The sequence below is a fragment of the Erpetoichthys calabaricus genome, chromosome 11, assembly GCF_900747795.2.
Source record: "Erpetoichthys calabaricus chromosome 11, fErpCal1.3, whole genome shotgun sequence".
In the NCBI taxonomy this organism is placed as follows: domain Eukaryota; kingdom Metazoa; phylum Chordata; class Cladistia; order Polypteriformes; family Polypteridae; genus Erpetoichthys; species Erpetoichthys calabaricus.
In genome coordinates, this window is record NC_041404.2 from 144,598,656 (window position 1) to 144,618,210 (window position 19,555).

The following is a 19,555-nucleotide window of genomic DNA, read 5'->3' on the forward strand; positions in this document are numbered from 1 at the left end:
ATCGCCTTTCAGGCCTCTAGAGCTTTAATTGAAGTTGCCTTTCTCTTTGAATTTTTGCGGCCGTAAATCCGCCACCTGCACCGATGTTGGTCTCATAAGGTTTTTCGGGCAGCTTTGCAGAAGGCGACTGCGCATTCAGCTTCGGACATGCGCAGAAAGTGACGTGCGCAGAAGGCGACGTGCGCATTCGGCTTCGGACGGACGTGAGTGAGTGAGTGAGGAGACTGGCGAATTATGTATTAAAATTTTTTATCCTGATTCATAAAGTCCACTGCTGATGAGTCATTAGAACAGGTTAACCCCTACAGAACATATTCAGACTGAACTCCTTAGATTTATCTGTAAGTCTGGGCTCGGTATCATTAGCACCTACAGGACCTTGGGGAGAACAGTCGATAGCGAGCTAAGTTTTGATCTTCACATTGTGACGGCGTTCTGTCCATGCAGATTTGACATCGGCGAGATCTGACGACTGATGGAGAATGTAGCAAAACATCTGGTCCAGGCACTTGTCACGTTGCCTCTCTGGCTGGCGCAGCTACTTACTGGCAGAAACATCTCTCAAGCCACTGTAGATACTGCCAACATGCAGGGTGGGTGCAAGTCAACCCCCATTTTAGGTCACTGCTCTGACTCCCTGTAGCAGTGCACATCAGGTTCAGCAGCTACCTGCTTTCAGGTCTGCAAATGGACACCTTCTGCTTGTAATTGAAGGCTCGTTTCTGGTGTGGGTATCTATAATCGCTCACTCCTTAACCTACTTTTTTTGAGGTCAGAGTAGCCATTGCTTGTATCAGAATTACATTTCGGTTCCTTGTTTAGATTTTGTAGTTTTATTATACAGTAGAATGTACCGTACAATAGAATGTGTACCGTGTTCAGAAGTCGCCTGATGTGCCGCTTTGCTATCAGAGCTTACGAGTAACTGATGCCCAGGTGGAGAAAGGCATTTTTGTCGGTCCGCAAATCTGGCAGTTTGAACATCTGCAAGTGGTGCCATTGAAAATCACATGGAAGGCTTTCAAGGATGTCGTTGGCAACTACAGAGCAGCAGACTGCAACCAGCTGGTTGACCGTGTGCTTCAAGCACATTAAAAATCAATAACATACTATACATATAATGTCCAGAACCGTTTAAATATATTTGAATATTTACTTATTTTAATTTCGATATTCAAACTTTTTTTTGGCTGATTTGACATCTGTAGTGCTAAGACTTTGATAGCTGAAATAGTCCGCGGCCTTTAGAAGGAAATGCACGTGCGGAAGATGTCAAAATGGAGTACAAGTGCAGTGAGGTGACAGACAGTACCCTTTAGTGCCACTGTGCCCACACTTCTGAGTAAGTCACACAGTGCGTTTGTTATTTGTATTGGCTTCACTTTATTAAGTATTTTGGTACACTTTATTAATCCCCGAGGGGATGTTGTCTTTCTGTGTTAGCTGTGAAATAAAGAGCCTTGACACAAAACAAAGGTTTGGGGCAGCCACCCGTGTACTTGAGCTTGGTTGCAAAATAAGGCAAAGTATTCAGCACAACAATGTACAGAACGGAGTCCAAAACAGAACTGATCGACAGAGGAAGGGAGTGGGGTTTTATAGGGAGGTCTGCGGAAGTGATGTCGTCCTCGTGGGGGCCAGGACAAGAAGTGATGTCGTCCTCAGGGGGCCAGGACAGGAAGTGATGTCGTCCTCTGGGGCCAGGACAGGAAGTGATGTCATCCTCAGGGGGCCAGGACAGGAAGTGATGTCGTCCTCAGGGGGCCAGGGCAGGAAGTGGAGTCGTCCTCGGAGGCCGGGGCAGGAAGTGGAGTCATCCTCGGAGGCCGGGGCAGGAAGTGGAGTCGTCCTCGGAGGCCGCGACAGGAAGTGATGTCGTCCTCGGTGGCCGGGGCAGGAAGTGGTGTCGTCCTCGGAGGCTGCGGCAGAAAGTGATGTCATCCTTGGAGGCCGGGGCAGGAAGTGTCGGAGGCTGGGACAGGAAGTGACGTCTTCGTATTCTGGCAGGATTTCCTGTGTCTGATATGTGGGTCCAAAATAAGAGGGTTGAATGCACCCTGCCACCCACTGGCTGGGCATGGAATTCCCTTCTTTTGGTCCCTGTGGCTGGCTTCTATGCTGCGCACATGTGTAACATAGCTTTGGAGGTCAGAGTTGCAGGGTCAGCACCCCTGGAGTGGAGTTAGGATTCTTCTAGCAATATAGTTAAGTCACCAGATTTAGGTCCTCTTCCTCTAGGCCAGGGATCTTGAACTTCAGTCCTGGAGGGCCGCAGTGGCTGCAGGTTTTCATTCTAACCCATTTCTTAATGAGTGACCTGTTTTTGCTGCTTCTTTTAAATTAATTTTAATTGACTTGCTCTTGAAGACTCAGAACCCTTAATTGTTTCTTTTTTCCTTATTTAGCAGCCAAACAATAATGAGATACAAAACGAACCAAAGTTATGACCAGCAAACTGTGACCATCATACAGTATCTAGAAATAAAGAAGGGTGAAGGTCTCAGGAATGCTAATCTGCTCAGGTTCCAAAAAACATTTTCACAGAGCTCTTAGAACATCAACAATGTCGGGCATGTCTGCTATTGCACAACGAGAGCAGCAACAAGCCATGGAATTAAAGAACAGGTTTAATTAATGACAAGACTCTGCGCCTAATGAAGCGACTGGTTGGAGTGAAATTGGTTGGAGTTTGAGCCCCTGACTTTGTTGGTCTTTCTGTTGGCTCACTCACCTCACGTTTCATTTCTGTTTACGGAAATGAAGAAATTCAGGGGAACAAATCTTAACAAAAACAAGTCAATTAAAATTAATTCAAAAGAGGCAGCAAAAACAGGTCACTGATTAAGAAAAGGGTTAGAATGAAATCCTGCAGCCACTAGGGCCCTCCAGGACCGGCGTTGGGGGACCCCCTGCTTTAGTGCCACTGTGCCCACTTCTGAACAAGTCAGTCATGCGGTGTGTTTGTTATTTGTATTGGCTTCATTTCACATTTTATTAATCCCCGAGGGGAAATTGTCTTCCTGTATTAGCTTTGGAGGTCAGAGTTGCAGGGTCAGCCATTGTACTGTACCCCTGGAGTGGAGTTAGGATCCTTCAGGCAGTATGGTTAAAACCCCAAATTTAGGTCCTCACCCTTATAGATGACGTGGTAATCATTTGCATAGCACATAATGTACTTTAGTTTTTCATGATCACCATGGAGTCCCCTTTTAACTGAATTGTTCTGAGGTTACACTTATGCCAGGCTTGCCAACTCCACTCATTAAAATAACTTGAATGCTTTTGAATCGGTGTAAAATGACAGCAGGTTGTCGCCTTTTTCCTCTTTCTAGAAAATGTTCACATAATAACCCAGTGCCTTTTGTTGTCCATGCCACTCTTTCCAGGCTCCTCTGCAGACCTTAAAACAAACTCACTTTGTGATTCTTTGCGTAGGTCAGGTGATACGTGCCTCTGAGGCCTATCGTCCTTGGTGCAGGTGGTAAGACGGGTCACTCTCTAGGAGGCGATGGCAACACTGAGAATTTTCCACTCCACAGCACCTCCGTGTTAGAGACAGGCAGCCAAGGCTCCATTTCTCGGCTTGGGTCCCTCCTGCTCCAACTGATGGCACCGAGCGAGGATTGGCTGACAAAAAAAAAACTGCAGTCTGTTCTGCTGGCACATGCTGAGGAAAGTGTCAGTCCTGCTGTTCCCCCTGTCAGTGATTTGAACTTTCTAGTCTGGTGAGAGCCACTCCAGTCACATCCCCCCGATTTATGCCTTGTCACACGTGCCACTCGCGCAGAGATTTGGCGTGCTTGCGATGGTGCAGAGCAGCCAGAACTCCTAATTTTACTGTCTGTTGGCTGGGCTGTGCGTTCTTCTTTATTGATACCTCTAGGGGGGGGGGTTTGGAATGCAACTGCCCTAGATGTGGCAGAAAGCCCTCAGCTTAAAGGAACTGCCCATGAAAGGCGCCACACATTCCTACGTAATTAAATAAATGATTCTGTGTTAGTCGCGTAACATTAATCAATTTTCAGAGAGCAGGATGGGATTATTTACATTTGCTAATCGGTTTTCCCACCGCTAACTGTTGACAGGGTAGCAAAAACTGTCATTTTTGTAATTGTGTTTGAACTGAAAGATGGATGTGGCTTCCTTGGCCTCATTCTGCATAATCCCATTTCCGCCTGGATGCGACCCTGCTGCCTCCCTTTATGTCTGTCTCCATGTTCATAGTCAACAGCTCAGCTTTGGGTTGTAATGCAAATAGCATGCAACTCACGCACCGGTGGTGTGAGTTTTGGGGGTAGGTCTTTAATTGGGAAGAACCCAGGGGGCGCTAAACCATTTTAATAATGGGAGTTGGTACAGATTTATTAAACCCGCGATGATCTGTGGCAGCCCCAGTTGAATTTGGGTTAAAGAATTTTCCATCACAAAATGGATCATTGTGTTTGTTACTTACCCTGCCTGGTTTGTAGTGTATGCAGTGAAAACCTTTTTTTAATCTCATGTTTTCATGAAGAATGGAGATCACGAAAGTTACTGCTACAGTGGAGACCCAACTTGAACAACAGGAAACCAGAGCAAAACGCCTTATATAAGGGACTTGTGCTTCCGTGGATTTTGGCATCCACGGGGGTCCTGGAACCAATCCCCCACGGATACTGAGGGACGACTCTGTGTGTGTGTGTATGTATGTGTGTATATATATAATAAAATTATAAGTATGTATGTGTATATATGTTATATATATATATATATATATATATATATATATATATATATATATATACACACACACACACCATTTATATATATATATATATATATATATATATATGTGTGTACATGTATATGTGTATGTGTATATGTATATACATACTAACACAAGGTGTGACAATTTTATTCCCGGAATACACCTTTAAAAAATCTACATGTGGAACTGTATGCTAGTGCCTACTTTCACCTTCAAAGTACTCCCCTTATATATCTATACACTGAATTAAACAACATTCCCATGTCGGGAATCAGGCCTGGAACTCCTTTTCAATATTAACGTCTGTCATTGTTGTTTTTGGCTCTCCGCTTCTGGGGTCATCCGTCACATCTTCTCGCCCATCTTTGAACCTGTTATGCCACTCAAACACACTCGACTTTTTCATAGCATCTTCACCATAGGCCACTTGCAGCAGTTGTAACGTTTCAGTGGTGTATTTGCCGATTTTCACACAAAATTTAATATTAATTCTCGTACGTTGGTATAAATTTCCATTACCCATTTTTACAACAAAGTGTACACGCATATATCTGTTACCTTCCCAATAGCTAACTAACTATTGGCTCTGTCAGCTTGCTCAAACATGAATACTCATGTGATTTCAATACAGTTATGTCATGGTGACACTGTGCGGCCATTCAAGGAATTAAATTGTCACACCTATATATATATATATATCTATATCTATACATATATTTTGATATATATCTATATATATATATATATCTATATCTATCTATCTATATATATATATATATATATATATATATATATATATCTATATATAATATAAAATCCTAATCCTAAAAGTGCAACGATTTTATGTCACACTTTAAATCAGGCTTATTGTAAAACCTACATATATAAGTTTGGTATCATTCTTTTCAGAATTTATCGAACTTTATTTTCAGATTCTTATTCCGTTTTTAGATTATAAACTGAAATATCAAGAAAGTTGTGGTTTTTAATATCAAGAAAGTTGTGGTTATTTTTCATCGAGTAAACTTTCTTTCAAAGGAACAAACTATTTTAAAACAAAAAAGATCTATTCATAACAGCAGTGCTTGTATTTAGGTGATTTAGTTAGCTGAAGGTCGAGGCGCCAGCAGTATGTGTGTGTGTGTGTGTATATTTGTGTGTATGTGTATAGCTCGTGAAAGAGCTTTTGTAGGTCATTGAATGACAAATACGGCTCAGCTTTATCGATCACCCTGAGGTAGAAAAAAACCTCCTCTTTATCCACAGCATTTATCTGTTTGTTGAATTTCAAATTTGAAAGTTATTAGCTGAATTAACAAGCCTGATGGACTGAAAGGTCTCCTCTAATCTGTCAAATTTCTTATGTAGCTGTGCCGGCGAGGCTCTTTCTCCTTTCCCTCTTTAACACATTTTTTTCTTCTCTGTTCCAGGCTATCGAAACGGCCCTGGACTGTTTGAAAAGTGCCAACACGGAGCCGTACTACCGGAGGCAGGCCTGGGAGGTGATCAAGTGTTTCCTGGTGGCCATGATGAGCCTGGAGGACAACAAGCACGCTCTGTACCAGCTGCTGGCCCACCCAAAGTAAGAGACCACCTGTGGGTGAACAGCCAGTGTGAAGTCAAACTGCCCCAACTTCACTAGCACCCACCCCCTCCCGATTGCAATTCATTCAGTGTCTTATCTGAAGCCTGTCACTTGCACAGGCCGCAAATAACAAAGCATACCGGTTACGATTTTGACAAAGTGGCTTTTTTTTTTGTTGTCACACGGTGTGATTTATAATCTGCCTTTGCCTTTTCAACCCACCGACTGTGGTGAGCGGTCTTTTCTGAAGCAGAACGGCAGCTAAATATTGCAAATGCTGGGCTATAATTGAGCACCATTCAAGAGCCCCGGCTGCGTCCGATGGAGAATAGATTCACAGCTCTCTCTTGTGTGCGAACCACCGGCTTTTTAAAAGGTGCTGATGAAATTGGACAGTCTGTCACCACTGACGTCCACAAGCTGACAGTATTAAAAAGTAAATATTGGATATAAATAAAAATTGTCTGACACCAGTCAATTATTCAGCCGCCGGCCTCCCGGGGAAGAGGTGCTTGAATTGTAAATGCAGCAGCTTCTTGGCGTGTCGCCTAGGCTCGTCCTCTTCGACAGGACAACCTCCCAGTGCTGCCCCAGGGTGATTGAAAAATAATTTGCACCCATTCCTCACTCGAGTGTCGCTGGCTAGTTGATGAAAGGCATGAGAGGCACGCCGTGTGACAATGCGGGAATGTGACGGTCCGACCCAGTGGGCCCCTAGCCCTTTAACTGCCCAGCTGGACGGATTACGCTTGTGACGCTTGGATAAATCAGGCAGCTCGTGTGTCAAGGATGGTCAGTGGTGAAATGTGCCTTTTAATGTCTGCTGTTTTTTGCCAGTTTTACAGAGAAGTGGATTCCCAACGTGATCATTTCACATCGCTACAAGGCCCAGGACACTCCTGCCCGCAAGACATTTGAGCAAGCCCTCACCGGGGCCTTCATGTCAGCTGTCATCAAAGATCTGCGCCCTAGCGCTTTGCCCTTTGTCGCCAGCCTCATCCGACACTTCACCATGGTAGCTGTGGCACAGCAGTGTGGTAAGACATAGGGAGCCCGGGTTGGGAGGTCAGGTTAACCAAGTCTTCCCAACTCTGGCAGTCTGATGTAAAAATGCATGCAGGGTGACGCCTAGCAATCATGGTGGCACTCCTGGCATTTCCCCTTTTAGGAGGAGAAATCTGCTAGTTGTACGATTGAAAGATCTCACCATTCTGAAATATGCACACCCCTTCCCTCTGCTGAAAAATGTGGTCTTAACCCTCAGGTATCTCCTTTTTCCTCTCTAGGTCCTTTCCTCTTGCAGTGCTATCAGAGTGGTAGCCAGCCCAGTACCGCCATGTTTCACAGTGAGGAGAACGGTTCCAAGGGGATGGACCCTCTTGTGCTGATAGACGCCATTGCTATCTGTATGGCCTACGAGGAGAAGGAACTCTGCAAGATTGGGGAGGTGGCGCTGGCTGTGATCTTTGATGTTGCCAGCATCATCTTGGGGTCAAAAGAGCGGGTGAGTCGGCTGCTTGGATGGAGGAGGCAAAATTATTGCAAGTGCTGCGGTAGCACTTTTGGTAAATAGGAGTTAAGGTACAGTCTGATCAGCAGCCACCATTCTCCAACTTTAACCATGGAAGAGAGGTTGTTGCACCCCTGAGGGGTCAGTGCCTACCTTCAGTGTTGTCAAATGTTGGGTTACCAGAGGTGGTTTCACATCAGTTTGGCAGCATGCTGAGGTGGGTCATGTGGCAGCCATGCAAACTGAGAGCAGGCTTTGAATGTATTGTGGGCAGCATTAGTGAATAACTGAAGAGTTGAAGAATGAGGTAACTTGGCAGCAGGTCAGGTTGGGGAGCAGGCACTGGTACAGCATGTTGCCGCACCCACCACACAACATCATTTTGCCCATTACACTGCATATTCTCACAAACGCGCCGTCCTCTACGTGAAGCGTGGTGGTGGCAGCAGCATCAAGCTGTAGAGATGCTTTTCTGCAACAGGTCCTGGAAGGTTCGTGATGATAAATGAATGCAGCCAGGTCAGGTTGGAGAGCATGCACCGGTACAGCGCGTTGCTGCACCCGCCACATGATGAAACGGCTCGGGATCCTGGTTGACAACCCCCCAGGCAGACACGCGGTCCAGTCCCACCCTCTGCAAATGACCCCCTACCTATGTTAATGTGGGCATCCCCTGGGCCTGGCTCCAACAATGAGGGTCCTGCAAGCCGGATCACCCTCGGGTAATTGCGCCACATGGCCGTAGTACCGTAACTGACATTCACTCACAGTGCAGGTAATGTGCCTCATTCGGGACTACTTGAGCAACACAGTCAAACCAGCAGTAAAGCTAGAAGGTCCTAAAAGAGGTTGAACCCCTAGAAGTCTAAAAACTTAGAAGATGCCATTCTCCAATGTCATTAGCGATTGTTAAGGTCAGGTTGTGGTGGATCCTGTAGGGATACCTCATAGAATTGACGTCCAAGGTTAAAGAACGGTCCTCTTCAACATTTTACGTGTGTGTGTGTGTGTGTTTGTCACATTAATATGTGTTGCCCTTTCTCTTGGCAGGCTTGCCAGCTGCCCCTCTTCTCCTACATTGTGGAGCGTCTCTGCGCCTGCTGTTATGAGCAGGCCTGGTATGCCAAGCTGGGTGGCGTGGTGTCTATCAAGTTCCTGATGGAGCGCCTTCCCCTAATCTGGGTCCTGCAGAACCAGCAGACGTTCCTGAAGGCGCTTCTTTTTGTCATGATGGACCTCACTGGAGAAGTAATGGCTTTTTGTTTTGTTCAGGGCAATATCCTCAGAATTATCTTTGAATTGTGTTCATTTTTGATGCTTACTCACATCCGTCCTCTGACATCCACCAGTCATCACGCGCTTATTTGCATCTCTTCATTTCTCAGGTGTCAAATGGAGCGGTCGCCATGTCCAAAACCACCTTAGAGCAGCTGCTAGTGCGGTGTGCCACCCCTTTAAAGGAGGAGGAGAAGTCGGACGAGCTGCTAGCCGCGCAGGAGAAGTCCTTCCATCATGTCACCCACGATCTTGTGCGTGAAGTCACCTCGCCCAACTCCACTGTGCGCAAACAGGCCATGCATTCGCTGCAGGTCCTTGCCCAGGTCACTGGAAAAAGTGTCACAGTCATCATGGAACCACATAAGGAGGTACTTTAAAAAAAAGTGAAGAGGGTATGTACCAGGGGCACCCTGGCTTTTATTGATATCCTTTTTGCTGATGGGCACAACACTTCTCAGCTTGTGCCTGGCTTATCACGCCTACTAACTTGAAAGTGGAGCCGTTTTATGTTCGTTGTACTGTCACAACCCTGACTGCACCGTTGAAATGGGTGACAACTTGTTTTCCGTCTCAAAAACATGGGACTTTGCAGCAGCTGGGAATACTGTACCTCGGCAGTAACCCCTTGTGTTTGTGAAGTTAGTCACTGGCCTTGTATTTGACTCGTATATTTCTGTTTTTAATAATCAGGTGTTGCAGGACATGGTTCCTCCCAAAAAGCATCTGCTGCGCCACCAGCCAGCTAACGCTCAGATTGGCCTGATGGAGGGAAACACCTTCTGCACCACCTTGCAGCCACGTCTTTTTACCATGGACCTCAACGTAGTGGAGCACAAGGTCTTCTACACGGAGGTGGGTATGACCTGCCGAGACTGCCGTCTATGCACGTCGGTTTCTGTGGTCCTGACTGCATGTTGTGCTTGTAGCTCCTGAACCTCTGTGAAGCTGAAGACGCAGCCCTGATGAAGTTGCCCTGCTATAAAAGTCTGCCCTCCTTGGTGCCATTGAGGATCGCAGCGCTGAGTAAGTTTCCACTGAGTTTGAGGCTTGTTCATTGAATTTGGGTCACAGTTGAACCCCATAGGACTTATAGGAGTAAACAATTAAATATTTACAGTGCATACAGGCCCCTTCACTCTTTATACGCGTTTTAAGTTGCATCCTTGTGCTGAAATCGTTTAAATTCCTTTGCTTTCTCATCAAGCAGCACTTAATAGTCAAAACCGGATTTTCAGAATTTTTCCAAATCCATTTCAATAAAATAACTGAAATCTTACATTGACACAAGTATTCAGAAACATTCCTCAGTACTTGGTTGTGGCAGTGATTCTAGCCCAGTGTCTTCATGGGTTTGACGCAACAAGCTTTGCACACCTGGATCGGGAGATTTTCTGTTATTCTTCTCTGCAGATCCTCTCAAGCTTTATAAAGTTAGAAGGAGGCGGTTGGTGGACAGCCAGAGATGTTGATTTGGGTTCAAGTGGGCCACTCCAGGACATTCGCAGAGTTTGTCCCTACACCCCTCCTGTGTTGTCTTTTGCTTCATTCTGTTGGAAAGTGACCCTTCAGCCCAGTCTGAAGTCCAGAGCAGGTGTTCTTTAAGGGTATCTCTGTACTTTGCTCCATTCAGCTTTCCCTCAACCCTGACCAGTCTCTCAGTCCCTGATGTTGTCACCGTTGGTACGGTATTGCACAGATGACGAGCGATGTTCCTCCAGACATGATGCTAAGAACTGAGGCCAGACAGTTCAATTTTGGTTTCATCAGACCAGAGAATGTTCTTTCTCACAGTCTGAGAGTCCTTCAGGGGCCTTTTTGCACACTCCTTGTGGAGCTTTCACTTATCTTTTTCTGATGAGAAGCTTCTGTTTGGCCGCTCTGCCACAAGTCCCAGATTGGTGGAGTTTTGCATTGATGGTCATTCTTCTGGAAGTTTCTCTCATCTCCTTATTGGTTCATTGGAGATCAGCCAGAGAGACCATCAGGGTCTTGGTTACCTCACTTACCAAGACCCTTCTCCCCTTGATTGGCCAGTTTGTCCAAGAAGCCAGCACTAGGTTAAGTCATGGTTGTTCCAAATGTCTTCAACTTAAGAATTGTGGAGGCCACGGTGCTCTTGGGAGCCTTTGGTGCCACAGGAATTTTTGGTAGCTTTCTCCAGATCTGCATCTCAACACAATCCTGTCTCTAAGCGCTGCTTTGACCTCACGACTTGGTGTTCAGACTTAGGGGACCTACTATTGACTGGTGTGTTCCGTTCCTAATCATGTACGGTCAACTGAACTGACCATAAGTGGAGGCCCACGGTGCTCATGGGAACCTTCAATACTACAGGAATTTTTTGTAGCCTTCCACAGATCTGTGCCTGGACAACATCCCATCTCTAAGCCCTGTTCATTTGACCTCATGGCTTGGTTTTGTTCAACCCTCTGTAGACAGGTGTGTGCCTTTCCTAATCAGTCCAGCCAATTGGGTTGGCCACAGGTGGACACCAAACCAGGCCAATAGAGTGGGATGCCTCATTTTAAGCAATATGTCAGTGTGAAACCCAGGGTGCGTACGGACACCCTATCCCCGACCCAGACAGGGCAAACACACAGGTTTTACCACACGGTTTATTGCCTTCCACAGCACATAGTAAAGCACAGAGCGCAGTCCCTTCTTTGACACCGGTCCTTCCGCCTCCACTCTTCGTCCCGACTTTGGCCCTTGAGTGCCGGTGACTGGCTCCTTTTATAGGACACCCAGAAGGACTCCAGGTGCCCTTACGACCTTCTTCCGGCAGCACTTCCGGGTGTGGCAGAAGTGCCGCCAAGTAGGGCCTTGTAAATGTCCAGGCGCCCCCTGGCTGTGACCACAGCCATGCTCACGACCCATGGCCCTGCTGGAAACCAAGGGGGCTGTCCACTGTCGGTCCTGGGGAGAAAGGGTCTTCAAAATACTCTAACAACCGGGCATTTCATACTCGGGACATCCACCACAGTCAGTTTTTTAAGTTTAGTAAATTTGCAAAAATTTCTAAATGCTGTTTTTTGCTTTATTATTCAGAATTATTGAGTGTTACTTGAAGAGAGGAATTAATGAATTGAAATGATTTCAGCACAAGGCTGCAACATGCCAAATTTTGAAAAAGTAAAGGGGTCTAAATACTTTGAGTGCACTGTATAAAAGTGCCTTTCATTAAATTTGAAGGTAATGCTTGGGAATGCTTTACACTGTATTGTATTTAAGGGACAAGCAGAGTTAGTGAAATGCACTTGGTCTCACAGTTCCATTGTTGATGGAGAGGGACTGAAATAGTGACCTTGTCCTACATAGTTCAACTTCTTAGCCACCAGGCTACCCTGTGGCCATTTTCTTACGTAGACCTTTACAGGATCCCACGTGGGGTTAGCGGGTGGAAATGTGGTAAGGGGGACTTTGTTGATGAGGTTACTGGAGCGCAACCGCAGCCTGTTCATCCCAGGAGCTCGCTAGGCTTGTGGCTGGTGGCTCTGATACCGTGACGGGGGCCTTGAAAGCAATTCATTACTTTGTCTCTTCCAGATGCCCTGGCCGCCTGTAATTACCTGCCGCAGTCGAGAGAAAAAATCATTGCGGCCCTGTTCAAAGCTCTCAACTCCACCAATAATGAGCTGCAGGAGGCTGGCGAGGCCTGCATGAGAAAGGTGAGCACTTGGCAGCGTTTTGCTGAGCCCGAGGCACAGGTTGCTGCTCTTTTTATAACTAAATCGCGGTCTCTGCAACATAGCCCTCTAAAACAGGACTGTTAGCGGATTCCCTCTAGTAAGAAACAACAGCTCTTAAGATTTCAGCCACTACTTGACATCATATGAGGATGGGTGCTCCTGTCTGGTGTGGCTGCCATCTCTGGTCCTGCAGGTGGTTGTGATGGGTATATGTGGGCCTGCCTTTTGCACTTTATGCATAACTTCATGTCCCATTTCTGTTTCCCCTTGCCAGTTCTTGGAAGGAGCCACAATTGAAGTGGACCAGATCCATACCCACATGCGCCCCTTGTTGATGATGCTGGGTGATTACCGCAGCCTGACTCTCAATGTGGTGAACCGGCTAACCTCAGTCACTCGGCTTTTTCCAAACTCCTTCAATGACAAGTTCTGCGACCAAATGATGGTATGTTAACATCCTTTACTACCGGTAGGCCGTCTGTGTTCTATGAAAATGCATCCATTGTTTCTTTTTTACCCCCCTCTTAAATTGACTGATTGGTGGCTCTGAGGCTAGGGATCTGCACTGGCAATTGGAAGGTTACCGGTTCAAATCTCGTAAGATGCCAGAAGGGACTCTGCTCTGTTGGGCCCTTGAGCAAGGCCCTTAACCTGCAATTGCTAAGCGCTTTGAGTAGTGAGGAAGCGCTATATAAATGCAAAGAATTTATATATATAATATTTCTCTTCTGGTTCGTCCTGCTTCCTGTTCAAAACTGGTCCCGCCCACACGCAGCCGACACGGCATTTCTCGATTCCCATTCCTGCTCTTCCAAACCCTTCTCCACGCTGCCTGAGGCCTCCCATACACCCCCACGCCGCTTTTCTCGATTCCTATTCCTCCTTCGGACTACCGCGTTCCCCGCTCCTCTCTCATGACCCTATTGGTGTCACGTCACCACCCTATATCTAGCCTGACCACGTGACCTTTCACTTCAGCCATGTGTGTGCCTGGGAGTCTTTTCCGTAGCCTGCTACAGAAAGGTACTCTGTCGACCATTGGCATTGGGTTCGCTCCTTTGTATTTTCATTATACTGCGATGGTTGTTTCCTAAGCCTTTGTTATAAAATGAACGACAGTATCTTCTCTGTCGACAGGTTTTTGTACAACGTCATCTCTATTCCGGGATCCGGCAACTGCCTGTTCCTATCAGTGGGTTATTTCTTGACACAAATGGTTGACGTAGGCAATGCACTCTCACTACGACATAGGGCAGTAGATTTCGTTGCATCACATTGGGACAGATTTGGAGACGTACTTACTGTTGTTCTTTCCAACGCAAGTCCATCCATCCATCCATCTATCCATTTTCCAACCCGCTGAATCCAAACACAGGGTCATGGGGGGTCTGCTGGAGCCAATCCCAGCCAACACAGGGCACAAGGCAGGAAACAATCCTGGGCAGGGTGCCAACCCACCGCAGGACACACACAAACACACCCACACACCAAGCACACACTAGGGCCAATTTAGAATCGCCAATCCACCTAACCTGCATGTCTTTGGACTGTGGGAGGAAACCCACGCAGACACGGGGAGAACATGCAAACTCCTTGCAGGGAGGACCCGGGAAGCGAACCCAGGTCCCCAGATCTCCCAACTGCGAGGCAGCAGCGCTACCCACTGCGCCACCATGCCAACGCAAGTCACGTTATTACAACAAGTCAGGAGTACTATCAATACATGGCAACATCTATTCACAACTGCGTCTTTCAAGAAGTATTTACAGTATTTCTATTCTATAGTATTCTACAGTATTTCCTTTCTCACCGTTTTCCGTTCCTATTCTTACACCGCCATATGCTACCGCGGGCGTCGGCTAGTTATTATTATATTTGTTATTCCTTTATTTTGTCTGAGAAACTTAGAAATGGTAGTCACAATAAACTTTTTTTTTTATTCATAGCAAACTAATAGGCACTGCACGAAAAAGGTGTGAAAGGGATCCTAACCTGTAATAAATCATTAAAGTACATTAGAAGTAAAAACTAGAGTAAAAATAGTAAAGTAGGTGAAGTTTTAGAATAATTGGCTGCATGCAGACCCTGTGTTAGAATTCTGCCTGACAAAACTCAGAGTGAGGCTAAGCTTCCAAATGGTGGATTTAAAAGAAAAAAAATAAAGAAAATAGTATCCTAAGGGCTCGTTTATACTTCACGCTCAGAACGCGTACGCGCACACATCATGGCTGCCACGTGTTCCTAGCGTTCATTTGACGCGTTCTCTGAACATGTCCTCAAAAATGAACGTTATGTGTGTGCGAGTTGCAGTACCAACAAAAAGTCAGGGGGGGGGGCGCAGTATGCTAAAAGTTGGAATGTGATGTCAGAGTCTCTGGTTACTATCTACATGTGGCAGAAAGCCGCTATGCGCATCCTACGGGATCGATGTGCGTGCTTCAATGTTTGATAAATGGTTCGATGTGGTGAAGCAAAATGCCGACATGCAGATACACTGGTGGTGCTTTTATATTCAAGCTTTGCATATTCCCGATCGTAATGACACAATACATTTTAAAAGTGTCACATGCCATCTTCTGTGCCATCTTTCTTTTTTCCCCCCACAACAGCATCAGAATGTACGGAAGCGTATTTGAGCCACAGAGAGAAAAAATTAAGGGACACGGTAAAGAGATTTATTTTGTGATTAAAGTGGAAATGTCTGCTTTAATCTCGAAATGCCCACTTTAACCTCATAGTTTACTTTATTCGTTAAAGTAGACCGTCGTAAACGTCACCTTAAAAACCAACCCAGCTGTTAATTACTACGCGCTTCTGGGGTTATCTCCTCACCCCGACAGCAGCAATCGCCACACAGAACACATTACATTTATGATATTCTAACTCTCTGCACACTTAGAATCCTTAGATTTATACTTGATATCACTTTCATGATAAAATGCATTAAAGTATGTATGTTTCATTTCACAGATAAATCGTTAACTTCATTTAAATAATGATTACTAATAATGTTGTGATGGCACGGTCTGTCTCGCAGGGAGTCACGTCCCTGGTGTTCACTGCCTGGAGTTTACATGTTTTCCTGGTGTGTTTCCACAGTGGGCTCCGGTTTCCTTCCAAAGACATGAAGGTTTGAGGATTTGGTGACGCTAAAATGACGCTAGTGTGTATGTGCGTGCTTGTATTCACCTTGCAATGAGCTGATGCCCCGTCTAGGGATTGTTTCTGTCTCACGCCCAAAGCTTGCAGGAATGGCCGCATCCCTGGATTGATGGATTTAATCATTAAACATCCTTTTCAGGGTGTCCTCGCAATTTAATGAATGTTTCAGGCAATTCACAACACAGCGAAGCTGAACCTGTTATAACCGTGATATCTCGCACTGCCACCTGGTGGAGTCCTCCAGATTTACGTAAAGTATGCACGCAAGTATAAACCGTACAATGCTTGCGTAGCAGGAGTGTCCCCTGGAGCACGCGTGGCATCGCGTGAAGTATAATCCTGGCCTTACCCCAAATGTAAGTAGCAGGCCAAGGCCTGCACAGGCCTAGCAAGATAAGAGTGTGAAGGCTTGAATAGCGAAAACCTAGAAAGTGGGAGAGGAAACCATGAATAAACCTCTCTGGCCCAGTATAACAAAAGCAGTGTTCCCTAACTCAATCAAGGCGGATGTCGACACATAACGACTCGTAGGAGTGTCTTCACACAGCTGTCGGCCGCTACATGCACGCATTCAGCACTACGATCGGCCGGGGGGACCAATCCGCTGATGCTGGTACATCACTTTCATTTTCGATCTACAGATCATTCGCATCAAAATCGGAGTCCAATAAGTCAAGAGTCCCATTCAGTGATAATACGCAAAGCATTGTCCACAGAGCATTTTGCTTTGCACATTCGCTTCGCTCTCTCGCCAGATTCACCTTTCTCTCCACTCGGCAGAAGGCAGCTGCTCTGCTGTGCATTCCCGCCAGTCGCCGAAAATAAACAAATATTCAGCCCTAAAAGAGTATAATAATTAAAGATTATTATTACAAAAAAAAATTTTTGAAAACCAGAATTAAAGCAAAAGGAATGCCTACAAAAAGGTAATCCTCAAACAATAAACCGCTAGTTCGCAATCCCAAAAATTAAAATCCGAGTTTAAAAAATGGAGAATTAAGGCAAAATGCAATCGTGGGAGCCGAAAGACGAAACAAAACTTTAATTTTAAGTTGTTAAACATTTGATCTCTTGCCGTATGTGTCCCCTCCGCATTCCTCCTGCACCTTTCTTTGGTGTTCTTCTGCTTCTCAACCTCTGGCCCTTCGTCTGTCGATCACATTCTCGTAAAGTTCGCTTCTAAGACTTCTGTCATTTCGAGGCACTTTGCTTGCCTCCTGTCCACTTCTTGACTCCCGCCAATACCCAACTGTGGACAGATCCTTCATATTCTCGCAGACTTCCTCTCTTTGAAGGCGTCTTTCTGTATTCCAGTGATTGTGCCCTTTCTGTCGGTCTGTAATGTGGTACCTTTCATGCCAGTCTGTCTATCCATCAGATGACCAGCTGAGGCCTCCCATAGACAATCCAATATTTTGCTTATGTTTATCTCTCTCTCTCTTTCCTTTTCAGCAACATTTACGTAAGTGGATGGAAGTGGTGGTCATCACTCACAAAGGGGGCCAGCGCAGCGACGGCAGTGTAAGTACCCAGAGGGAAGGTGGCTGGGAATTGAAGGAGATTCGCCAGCGCCTGAGTGGCGTGACACGATGTTCCGTATTGATCTTCCCGTGTGCGGCATCCATTGCTAGGGGCAGGCCGGTGTTGTGCTAATTGGTATGCTGTCGCCGCGCTCTCCCCTTAATCACAGCATAATTACACACAACTTCCCAGTACATCCTTTTAGTTTAAGTGACATTAATGTGCAAAGGAAGTGTCAGGTTAATGAGCTGCTCAAAAAGCGGCTCTCGCTGTTGTCCGAGATCCACAATGCATCACAGGTGACACCTTTACAAAAAAAGGTGCTATAAGAAGCAGGCATAGGGAAGAAGGTGATGGGAAAACTCTTGCTGGTTCTGCTGAGCAAAGCTGTTTTGTTGCAGCAAGTGCTTAAATATTCACAGCGTTATGGAGGTGGTGTTAGGAAGGAGCTGGGATTTGAATTCTTTTTTGCTTTTCTAGAATGCCAGGTGTCCTAGGCAAGTGAAAGAAGTTCTGCGAGTTTGCCCTACTTTAAGTCATTTAATTATTTATCGTGTTTTATTTATTTATTTATTTATTTATATGTAATATTTCACAATCTTTGAAGTCTGAAACAGCCTAAATGCCTTTGCTGGGCTCCACCATACATCAAAAACCTGGGCCTAAAGATGCCATGCCTGCAAATAGCTGAGCGTGTGTCTCCCTTCACAGGCAGTAAATCTTCACCCTTTTGCGGCTTCGCTGCACCGTACCACCCAGGGTGGATGCCCGGCTGTGGATGCCTACCCATAATGAAGCAATGTCCTGCCACCATACAAATGCTTCTCCTTCTTTCTCTTTCTCTCCCTCTCGGCCCGCTCTGAAAATGTGACGCGGGCACCATTACGGTAGATGATTAATTAGCATGCCAGCTCCCACAGGCCAGACCGCCTTTGTAATGAGGCTTACACGGGTTACTTGATATCCGCCTGACAGATAACCTTGCTTAAAGAGAGAAAAGGTGAAATAAATACGCAGCATTGCTGTTTTGGGGGGGGGGGGGGGGAACCAAAAGTCGATTGGAGTTGTGTGCTTTGGAGAGATGGCCTCCGGCACAAATCCTTTGCTGGTTTCTCTTGTGTGCTCCTGTCTGTTGGCAGTAAGAAGCTTGAGAATGAAGCTTGTGTCTAAACTGTGTGCTGATTTGGTGGGGGCTATATGAATAGTGTTGCCAACTGACCGCCACATCACTCATTAGTTACACTATGTGGCCAAATGTATGTGGACACCACTCCAGATTATTGAGCTCAGGTGTTTCATTGTTAAAATGCTATCTTCTTTGGGAAAAATTGGAAGTAGACCGAGTCGTACTGAAGAGCTCCGTGACTTTAAACATAGCACTGTTATAAGATGCCACCTTTGCAACTAGTCGGTATGCCAAATTTCTGCTCTGCTATATCTGCCCCGGTCAACTATAAGTGCTGTTATTGTGAAGTGGAAGTGTTAGGAGCAAGAACAGCTCAGCCACAAAGTGATAGGCCACGCAAGCTCACAGAGTGTGAAGTGTGTACAAATGGCCTACCCTCTGTGGCATCACTCACAACAGAGCTCTGACCTGCCTCTGGAAGCGACATCATCACAAGAGCTGTGTGTTGGGGTTTCCATCGCCGGGCACCTCCACACAAGCCTAAGAGCATTATGTGCATTACCAAGCGTTGGCTGGAGTTGTGTAACGCCTGCTGCCATTGAAATCTGGAGCAGTGGCAACTTGTTCTCGGGAGTGAAGAGTCACACTTCACTATCTGATCAACCAGTCCGAGTTTGGTGGATGCCAAGAGAGCACTACTTTCTGGATGGCATTGTGCCTACAGTTAAGTTTGGTGGAGCGGACATAATGGCAGGGTTTTGGGCAAGGTTCAGGGCCGTCTTAACGCTTGGGAACACTGGGTAGTCGCCCGGGGGCCCAACAAGCATTGGGGCCCCATGCTAATCTATATATGTTGTGACTTACTGAGTGGTTGTGTTAGGTAGGGACCGCAGTGCACTGCTTTGCCCATGGGCCTATAATGCTGTGTGATAAAGGC

The 19,555-nt window shown here is 46.1% G+C and overlaps 1 protein-coding gene across 4 annotated transcripts in view; it reads left to right on the forward strand.

Annotated features, from left to right (window-relative positions):
• The window catches only part of trrap (transformation/transcription domain-associated protein), a 227,557-nt gene that overhangs the window by 92,763 nt on the left and 115,239 nt on the right, over window positions 1-19,555 (forward strand). For all 4 annotated transcript variants that reach the window (XM_051933670.1, XM_051933671.1, XM_051933672.1 and 1 more), the window contains exons 22-31: window positions 6,178-6,329; window positions 7,170-7,369; window positions 7,619-7,836; window positions 8,893-9,090; window positions 9,228-9,488; window positions 9,811-9,972; window positions 10,047-10,143; window positions 12,667-12,788; window positions 13,084-13,254; window positions 17,424-17,492. In XM_051933670.1, coding sequence (XP_051789630.1) covers window positions 6,178-6,329; window positions 7,170-7,369; window positions 7,619-7,836; window positions 8,893-9,090; window positions 9,228-9,488; window positions 9,811-9,972; window positions 10,047-10,143; window positions 12,667-12,788; window positions 13,084-13,254; window positions 17,424-17,492 — 1,650 coding nt within the window. The remainder of the gene's footprint in view (window positions 1-6,177; window positions 6,330-7,169; window positions 7,370-7,618; window positions 7,837-8,892; window positions 9,091-9,227; window positions 9,489-9,810; window positions 9,973-10,046; window positions 10,144-12,666; window positions 12,789-13,083; window positions 13,255-17,423; window positions 17,493-19,555) is intronic.